The 10657-nt window shown below is 36.1% G+C and overlaps 1 protein-coding gene across 1 annotated transcript; it reads right to left on the minus strand.

Moving 5' to 3' along the window:
* Positions 1-782: 782 nt before the first annotated feature.
* Positions 783-3731, minus strand: LOC111565090 (extracellular matrix protein 1-like). Its single transcript, XM_023265075.3, has 3 exons — positions 3453-3731; positions 3120-3376; positions 783-1454 (listed from the first exon to the last, which is right to left on the minus strand). The coding sequence occupies exons 1-3, from the start codon at positions 3514-3516 to the stop codon at positions 1251-1253; spliced, it is 525 nt and encodes a 174-aa protein (XP_023120843.2). The 5' UTR covers positions 3517-3731; the 3' UTR covers positions 783-1250.
* Between the last annotated feature and the right edge of the window lie 6926 nt (positions 3732-10657).

Below are 10657 nucleotides of genomic sequence, written 5' to 3' on the forward strand. Positions count from 1 at the left end.
TAATTAACTTATTTACACTTGTTGAAACTTTCTCATCATTTGCATCCACTGATACATACTGTGTTATTATATTGAATATAAAAAGAACAGTGCAAAAACAATGGTATCAGATAATATGAGATAGAACTTTACTGATTTTACTTGACTTGAAGTATTAAAAACAATGTGTATTATACAGCAGAATGGCTCCCCTCAGTGTTCAATTATTATATATGCAATAACATGACATTAGCAGCATTTTAACTTTGCTGTTAGCTGAGCAGAGCTTATCATGCTTTCTGTATTTAGTTTGGGTAGTATAGCTTTAATAAAGTATCAGAGTTTGTAACATAAACATTGGTTTTAATGTATTTAAAATCTTCAAAACTATATCTACCACAACCATATTTTCCATTAAAACAAAATTTAAATGGTTATTATGAAGTGTGGAAATGTTTCACATTGTATTTATGCAGAGAAAATATTTAGTTAAATTCCAACTTTAAAAAAAAGTATGTTTAAATGAAACCCCTTGTTACTCCGCACAATTTACACTAAATTCAAGTCTTTTCAGATAGTAATGTTTTTAATTTTTCCCAGTTAAACACAAGGTGTCACTGGGAAAATAAATATTTAGCTCTGAACAGACATGGACTGCATTTTTTCTGCTGTTATTTTGAAGACAAAGGACTCTAGCAGGAGGTGTGTTTCTGCTCATTCTTGTTTTTTCTGGTTTGAATTATTCCAGTTTACTGACAGTAACACATACAAAGCAACAGAAGTCAGTGAAAATGTTTGTTAAGTGTTTATTTGTGTCTCCTTACAGTACATTTCTAGTCAAGCTGGTCAGCACATTTAAACTTTCATTATGTAAATATCACACATCTAACTCCTGCAGCCAATTGTGACCTCTGGTGAACACTTTTTGTCCCATTTTTTCATGCGTGGATGTTGAAAAGCTGCTAAAATGTGGTTATATTCCTCTTGAAACTCATAAATCAAGTCCAATATTGTATCTTTGATTGCTACTACACTGATAAAAAGCATGTAAGCATGTTGAAAGTGAATTAATGGGACTTTTATTGTCCTGACACAACATACACCAAACATCCTGTCCTCCTTTGAGAGCCTGAGACAAAGACAAGATACAGATATAGTACAGATTTGGAGTGCAGCATTAATTCAACATTATCTTGCAGATTTTTCCTTCTTGCACGAATACACAGTAGATTTCTCTACTGAACTCTCCTGCTGTATTCTTGTTTCTAGCTCTAGCAAGCTCTGGGGTTGAAGGTGAATCCCGGCTCCCAGTTCATCGGAGGAGCTGTGTAGCCTGGCGTTGGGTTGTAGTTTGGATTCTCCAACTCGCTGTTGAAGCAGCTCCAGCGAGCGTCTCCTGTGGCCTCGCAGCAAATGTACGGGACGGTCATGGTGGAATATTCATCCACACAGAACTGAGACAGAGCTTGTTTCCACTGTGAGGAAAAGAAAAGTGTCAAAAAGCTGAGATGTGACATTTTGTTCCAAATGTAAATCTTGCATAGGCACCAGGCTGCAAAAAAATCCAGACGTTCTGGAAGGCGGTATGCTTAAGTGTTAGTAAAGCAGCAGGTCAGCAGGTGTTTGTAGAACCACTGTTGTGTCTGCTTGGGAAAGTTCCTGCTTCTCTTAACCCTCCTGTTGTCTTCATTTACAGGCGCCAAAAAAAAATTGTTCCCTTGTCTGAAAAAAATCGAAAAATTCAGCAAAATATTCCCGAAATTTATAAAAATTTGCAAAATCTTCAGGAAGAAAATTCAAAAAATTCCTTAAAAGTTTCCCTTTAAAGTTACATTTTTAAAAAAATCACCAAATTTGGCAAGAAATAAAAAAAATAAATAAATAAAAATAAAAAATGTAAATATTTTCAAAAAATGAATAAAAATCTTCCCAAAAAATCCTAAAAATATCTAAAGTGATTGCATATATATCAGTAAAGTTTTTAATATTTTCTTTAAGAGCATTCAGAAAAAAAATTGATAATAATAATAATGGTCAATTAGTAGTTACAGAAGAAAAAATTATGCACATGAGAAAAAATACACTTTGGATGAGCTGTGTTTTTTACAGATTAAGTTTCAGAAATTGATGAATAAAATTACAGAAAAAAAGATTAATTTACATATTTACTGTGAAAAATGAAATAAAATAAGCAGGCTAAAACTGCACACAGTAAATATCTGTATTTTTTTATTTATTTTTTTAACAAATGGTAGTTGTTCATTTATAATGTTTAACTGTAAAAGTACACTATTTTTACTATAATTAATTCTGCTAAATATTAGGATTTTAAAAGTTATATTTGGTAATATTTGGACTGTAATTTTACAGATTTTCCCTTTACAGATAACACAGATAATATCTAGTACAATCACAGAAAAAAGTAATAAATAACATGGTGACTGTAAAAAAAAAAAAAAAAGTATATATATATATATATATATATATATATATATATATATATATATATATATATATATACATATATATATATATATATATATATATATATATATATATATATATATATATATATATATACATATATATATATATATATATATATATATATATATATATAAAAGGCCCAAAACTAATAGTAATTAATAAAAATAATTTTTAAAAAATTGCTTTTTAATAATGTGTAGCTGTAAAATTACACTGTTTTACTGTACTTAAATCAACTAAAAAATATAATTCTTTTACAGATATTTATCATTATTTTCACTGGTTTTCATAGTTTTAACATTACAATATTCCACCGTTTTTTAATACAATGTCCTGCCAAATTTTTATTGTTTTTTAAATGTTTTTTGAATAAGATTCTGTATGAAAACGTCATAAGATAACAAAAAAAATTTTAAATGTACTCTCTGTGCTCTGTGTAAAAAAAGCTAAATTGTTTAGACTATATTATAAGCCTATAGTAAAACTGGAATATACAGTATATTTGTATGTACTTAATATAAAGCAACATACTACAATACTTTGTCAAAACATTGTCATCTAACCAGAACAGTGACACACTTCTGTATTCTAATTATGGACTTAATTATCAGGTAGTGATGTCTGCTGGTGTCTAATGCATTGCGTGGACTCACAGCTTGCTGGGTGCAGCAGAGGATCTGGCTGCTCTGCTGAGCCACTCGTCCGCTGCAGCACAACGTGAACCACGACTCCAGGCGGTTGATGGCTTTCCCACGGCGGCGGAAGTGGCTGGAACCGGACCGTGGGAAGAAGCTCTCTGGATATCTGGGACGACCCTGACCCTGATGGCAAACGGCAGCCAGGTTGTGAGTGGTGGGAGAGGCGGGAGGGAATGGGACGTTGGGCTCATTAAGAGAGTACTTCTTGGACTCTGTGGAGAAATAAAGCAACACGGAGGTTAACAGAACTGCAGCTTGAAAAGTGCATGAAGTGTGATGAAGTATTACCTCCCAGATTTGCACCAAGAACTGCCACCAGTGCAATTATCCAAAGTCCAGTGATGGAAGTCATGGCTGTAGGACGGTGTGGTGAAGCCGAAGAGTGGAAAGGCGGATTTCTGTCTGACTGCAGGATCCTTGAGCAGTTTATAAAGGCGAGGGGAGGGCATAAGTGGGAGGGATTGTTGTGGTGTATGTGGGGGGTAACATAGTGTTGGAAGTGAGTTAAAAACCTTTTTTTGATATCTGCTGATATGTGCAAGGTTGGTCTGGAAGTCTGCGGTCACAGGCGAAACAGTCAAAGGTGATTCATCATAGAATAATAATAGATCTTTGGTAAAGCAGATATTTGGACTCTTCATAGGAAATGTGCAGGTGAGACTCCTAACTAACATTAATGATGTCTTCCTTGGATTTAAATGTCCCAGTAGGTCATGACAGAGCGAAATCAGAACCCTGAAACTGACAAAACCACATGGAATTAAGCTGGAATTAATTTAATCATTTCCTTTATGCATGACACAAATGGGGGCTGCACAGTGGCATGGTGGTTAGCACTTTCACCTTGCAGCTAGAAGATCCCTGGTTTGCATCCCGGCCTTCCCAGGATCTTTCTGCATGGAGTTTGCATGTTCTCCTTGTGCATGTGTGGGTTTTCTCCAGCTTCCTCCTACAGTCCAAAAACATGCTGAGGTTAATTGGCAACTCTAAACTGTCCGTAGGTGTGAGTGTGATTGTTTGTCTCTGTATGTACCCCTGTGATAGACTGTTACCTGTCCAGGTGTCCCCTGCCTTCACCCTAAGTCAGCTGGGATAGACGCCAGCACTCCACGACCCTAATGAGGATTACGTGGTGTATAGATAATGGATGGATGACATAAATGACTACATATATAATTATATAATTGTATAGAATTAAATCATTTATATATGGGGCTTTTCCTAAAATAAACATACCAAACAATCAACCACCCTGCTTCATTTTTATACCAAATAGTCATCAAGTCAGTCATTTTATTTTTATGGTACACAATTATACACAGATAAACTTAATGTGCTTTACATTAAAACATAGAAACAACGTTCAAAAGATGAGATAGACACACATGCAATTACTTTGTGTAATCAAAAGCCACCTATACCACACACACACACACACACACACACACACACACACACACACACACACACACACACACACACACACACACACACACACACACACACACACACACACACACACACATAAAATACTTTTAAAGTCCCAGCTACTTAAGACTCAGCAGTCCACCTGCATCTAAATGGGAAGGTACAGCAATGTACACATTCTGGACAGAGATGGTTTGAGGAAGGAGTTAAAGACGTCATTAACTTGGATCTAGTGGCCTCTTATCAGCCGCTTCCAGTGCCTTCCTGACTGTCCTCCTCCAGCAGTTTAACCACTTACTCTTTGAGTCATGTGAGTTTGGGGTTGTTGGGTCTCAAGAACCAGAATGGAGTCCAATCGACTTCCAGTGAAGCACTTAGTTTTACACTACCCTGGATAACTGACAATCTAGACAAACCCCTTGTTCTATTCCTGCTACAGTATTTACACAAATACACTAACAACCAAAAGCTTCATTTTTACATAAAGATTCTTCTAAATATTATATATACAATTGAGTAAAATTGAAATTGAAAGTTATTTATAAAGATATTGTAGTAAACCTGTTGACATGCCATAAATCCACATGTGACTCACACACTACTTTATATTAAATAACTCAGAAAGCCTTGGAGTCTTGCCAGTCTTTTCTTCAGGAGGAAATGACATCATGTGGAGCAGGTCATGTGATCTGGAATTAACACACTTTCTTGAGAGGTGTTTTTGTAATGGGTAACTTAGTTGAAAGTGATTCCTCAGACACAGATACAATTTGTTATGTTCCATATAAAATTTGATTTATTGCCAAAAAAGAAATATCTGTCATGATTATCTCAACTTAATAACAAGAAAACAATTTCTGAATCAGCTCATTTTATTATTGTTTAGCTAATTAGAAGCTGGTTGTTATTAAATTCAGATGGTTATTTAGTTGACATTTTAGTGATATCCAGTCATTTTTTATTAATTAGTGATTGTTTCCATAATAAATAATTATGGAATTTGTAAATATATAATCATAATGAACATAAAAATCATTCGTTTTTGTTACTTTTAATAAAAATGTATGCAAGATATATCCCCTGGACATCATAAGTCCCTCAATTATATATTGACCCACTGATGGTCTGAGGGATATGTCTGGGCTGGTGAGCAGGTCAGAAACATATTTATTTATTAGTGTACTAGCAGTGTTTTCCGTACATGTGTAGTGTGTTGTATTATTTTAGCCCTAGTTTGCACTCTGGCTGCAGCATCCTGGATGACCTGGAGTCTCTTTGTTGTATTATACCAAATGTTAACACAAAGCTATCAAAATTAAGCATAGAGACAACCAGACACACCCATGCATCGCTTCTAGAGAATAATATCAAGCTACTATTTTAACCCTTCACAAGTACTTTATGAAACTGATTGAAGAACTACATTGTGCTTATTTCCGCCAAACATATTCCAGCAACACTGCAGAGTAGTAAGGATCATTTCTCTGCGTCAATCTCAAGCTGGCAAGCCTTAATCACAGCATCATCAAGTACGAGAAATGCCTCAGAGGCACTGAAACTGAAACCACAAGAGACCGAAACTATGAGAGACGAAAAGGAAAAAAGTCCACTCAACACTTTTCGCTCGGGATGTAACAAACACGAATGCCAAATTATGTTCCTACGTTGTTATGCTCTTTCTAATTAACCTGGGAGTAGAAAAAAATCTGTTTATCTTATCGGTGCTGAGTAGATAAAGTGGGTGATGAATGTTTATTAAAACCACTCACAGCTCTTTTCTGGAAACTCCACACAACTTACAGAAAACGCCTTCATCCCGGTTTGTGAAAACTGGATGAGTGTGTGTTCCGTTATCAGAGGCCGGTTCCCACACAGCCAGAAACACTGAGCATGTTATGTCTCATGTTGTTTTCCACAAACCAGCTCTGTTGTGAGCAGGAGAAATGATGCACGTGTTGTTTATTACTTCCTCAACTTCACACAATTGTCTCGCAATTATACCTGCAGTTTGCATTTTCAAGAATCCAGATGATTAACTGTCATTTTAACATGTGTATGACCCAGAGAGAACAACATATGTCTGTCTACAAACCCAGTGTGTGCTGAAAATCATTGTACATAAGAGTAGAATAGCAGCATGTCCAGTCAATAAGTCATTTGCCATTTATTTTCTGACTCCCCACTGGTGCAATCATTTTCAAATTGCACTCTGTGATTTCAAGTGCTGATTGACTGAATGTCTACTTTTTTTCTAGCTATCATGAGAATAATTCCATCTCAAATCATTATATTTGTAGAACAATTTGTCTGAATTTTTTAGAGCATAAAATATGGATATTTCTTAAGATTTTTGTGAAATCTTAATTTTCCCTGATTTAAAAAAAAATATTTAGAAATTGCCTGCTGACCCACTTTCAGCACATTTTTTCACATTTAGCAAATTTGAGGCTATATTTTAACCATAATATTAACTAATAAAAATAAAAGCCTGACATTTTACACTTTTTCCCCCATGGTGCCATTGATTCACAAGTCAGCAGTATTGGACAAATAGATCAAATAATCTCTGATTATGGGTGAGTTGGAAGTCCCATCTGTGAGCACACATTAACAAAAAATTATAATGCAGAAGTCAACTAGTGATATTTCCTGAACCATATGTAGCTGCATGTCACAGCAGTACAAGATAAAACATATAGAATACTTTTTAACAGGAAATATTTGGTCACAAAAATGAAAAGAAAGTCATTTTGTTGAACTTTTTAGACTGATTGCACAGGTACCAGGTTGTACCACAAAAACAAAGCGTAGTTTTAGTTTTTTGTCTAGTTTTAGCAGCTTGGACACAAACTTGTGCATTTCATTACAGATGTTTTAGTCACAGTTACAGTACAGTGACAGTATTTCTCAAACTCAATGATGCTCTGATAAATGAAAGACAATGCTGCCAGACCGTACAGACTTTTCCATTCTCTGTGCAGTTTTGAAGTAGGTCAAGTTTTTCTCTCTTCTGCTTCTTGTGAATGGATTCACTGGAAGGATTCTAGACATAACACAATGTTTTCGCAGTTGTATTATCACTGGGCTGCCACCTGCTTTACTGAGGATGTTTTGGGAGAAATAAACACTTTGCATTTCTCAAACACAGCTTGTGATCCCTGTGATTTTCAGATTAAACGCTGCTATGAGCACAAACCCCTTCATTTCATATATTTTTTTGTAAATATGGATAGTCCTTTTAAACAAATTTTCACCCCTGCATATTTGTGGTGACCTTCATCTCTGGGTGAAAGTAAAAGGGAGAGAGAAAAGGAAAACAGATATATTGTTTTGTTACCTAATGATGTGTAATGTTCCTCCATTTAATGTGAAATTGTTAAACTCTAACTTTAAAGAGTCAGTGTTGTCAGCTGCATTTAATGACCAGCAGGTATTTCTACTAACTTAAATGTTTTCATGCCAAGTCTTTATTCTTGTTTCAGGACTTGGTGCTACTTTATTTGCAGTAAGGGGAGTTTGCCAGATCATTTGTGCAAATTTTGGGAGTGATGGGAGGAAAACTCTTTTCTGGCTGAAGCTGCAGCTCTGTGCCCTGAATGACAATGTGAATGTGACGATACTTCTGTGGTTTACATGAAACAAGACTGGGTCACTGTGTCCACATGTAGTGTCAGAGCAGGTTTGTTGACTTCTTCTCATGTTTCTTCATTGTCAATAGACAAACGCACCCACAGAGATCCCTGAGATACCTTTAAAATGCCTTTTTAAACCTTCAAATACCCTCAAAGATGCTGTTATGCTGACATCTGCTGGACAAACACAACAACTACACTGTACATAAAGAGAAGCAGTCGGCTTCAGAAACAGGATTTTAAATGAGTTACTGAGTCAACCTGCTGCACATTCATTACAAAGATGTGTTTGTTACTGGATTGGTTTCACTGTTGAAACTGGTAGAAAAGCATTTAGCTTCATATTAAGGCTCCTTAATGAAACAGACTGAAAGGAAACAGAAATTAGCCACTTGGAACAACATTTAGCTAAAAGGCAGCACATATGTGGAGTCATTACACAGGTATTTGATGCAAGTTAATAATAAAATCAGTATTTCTGTGTGCTTTTCTTTGATATGAGGTTATTCTATCATCCTTCCTGGATATTCACATCATCAGGTTAAAGTGATCCTTTAAACAGCTGAGCAGGAAAGATGCAGCTGAACACTGGTGCAGGGATTCACCATGAAGCCATCATGAGAAGGTAGAGAATCCAAGCAGTCTTCATCTGCTTCTTTAAAGTCTCATGTTTCACACTGGCAGCTGTCTCCACACTACATACAGGTGCTGGTTATATAATTACAATATCATAAAAAAGTTTATTTATTTCAGTAATTCCATTCAGCAAGTGAAACTTGTATATTCTATTCATTCATGACACAGACTGATGTATTTCAAATGTTTATTTCTCTTAATTTTGATGAGTATACCTAAATACTAATGAAAATCCCAAATTTGGAGCTCAGAAAACACTTTCTGTTCCACATGTCCCGCTAGTTTAAAGTCTTACCTGTTGTAGGTTCGGTCTCTCTTTGGCCCGGTTCAGCCGGTTCCCTCACAGCAGCTAACGGAAAAACGAGGGATGAATTAGCTAACTAGCTAACACAATTTAACAACCGGCGCTAGCTAACAGCTAACAAAACATAGCAAACAGAGCTAGCTAGCTGGATAACACAATTTACCAAATGAAGCTAGCTAACAAAATTTACAAAAACGGAGCTAGCTTACTGGATAATACAACTTACCAAACGGGGCTAGCTAACCAGCTAGCAAAACATACAGAACGGGGCTAGGTAACCGGCTAACAAAATATACAGAACTGGGGCTAGCTAACCGGCTAACAAAATATACAGAACGGGGCTAGCTAACTGCGCTAGCTAGCAAATCCGAACAGTGGAGCCAAGGTAGTGATGTCATCGACCAGGCTGCCTGCTCTGGACCAATCCGCCGCTCTTTTTATAAGCTCGGTGTTTCTGCTCAGTCAGCAGGTGCAGCTGGGTCGCTGGCAGGAGAAGACCGGTCAGGACCGGTCAGGACCCGTCAGGACCCGTCCTCGTCCACGTCCGCGGAGAAGTTGCTGCTGGCTGTGCTTTTGTCGTTACATATAGCAAGAAGATAAATTCTTTTAACCAGTGCATTGTGTTGTTGTACATTAAGTTAGCCACATGTCAAGAGTTGTGTTTTGTCATGTTTGAGGGCTTTTGGGCTGCAGTTGGTCCAGACTAAGAGGCTAATTGAGCTAGCGGGCTAATTTAGCTAGCGGGCTAAAGTAACACAGGTATTCAACCGCTTATTTTAGCTAGCTAGTTAACTTGACTTCTGAATATTTGTGTTAATTACTGCTGCAGTTGTCCATCATTATTAGCGTGAGCTTCTCAGCTTGTATCTCTCAAAAAAGTTATTTCACTTTAAAGTTAACTGAAACCCATTCAGCTGTACCAAAGTTCAACATCCACTAGTTTGAATTAAACTGCTCTTCACTTAACATTGCACAATATTGCACATTACCTCTGATTTTCCATAATTTCGTTACATCCCCTCTCTCTTCAACTGCTGAAGTTTAGTACAGTATGTTAAGTGAGATTAATAGTGTATAAACTAACAACCGGCCATTGTATTTATTATTTACTGTATTTATTGGACAATACAAGATGGCACATCCTACTTGTAGAGCTATAAATGCATAAGCCAAAAAAATCCACAAAAAGAGCCTATAATAAATCATCTCAAATAAAACAAATGTTAAAATCCTACATTTATAAAGAAGAAACTATTTAACTGTACACATTTTTAAATTTGCAGTTGATAAAATAGCTTTCAGCATTTTCGTGTGTGTGTGTAATGTGTGCGTGTTTTGGGGTGTTTTTGTTTCTTTTTTTAACATTCCTAACAGTATTTGCTATGTTCTTTTAATAAACCTTGTTTTAGTGTATTAATCACTAGGCATGTTGGTCCTATCATTTTTGGGTCTATTTCCTGTGTCTCTATTGTGTCTCTGTTGTGTCTCCGTTG

This window comes from Amphiprion ocellaris, chromosome 15 (assembly GCF_022539595.1).
Source record: "Amphiprion ocellaris isolate individual 3 ecotype Okinawa chromosome 15, ASM2253959v1, whole genome shotgun sequence".
Lineage (NCBI taxonomy): Eukaryota > Metazoa > Chordata > Actinopteri > Pomacentridae > Amphiprion > Amphiprion ocellaris.

What these genes read in the sequence shown, in the direction of transcription:
- LOC111565090 (XM_023265075.3), bottom strand. Translation starts at nt 3,516, where the DNA reads ATGACTTCCATCACTGGACTTTGGATAATTGCACTGGTGGCAGTTCTT. An exon ending in TCTTGGTGCAAATCTGGGAG is followed by an intron (nt 3,377 to 3,452) that starts GTAATACTTCAT and finishes ATTTCTCCACAG; the next exon opens with AGTCCAAGAAGTACTCTCTT. An exon ending in TCTGCTGCACCCAGCAAGCT is followed by an intron (nt 1,455 to 3,119) that starts GTGAGTCCACGC and finishes TTTTCCTCACAG; the next exon opens with TGGAAACAAGCTCTGTCTCA.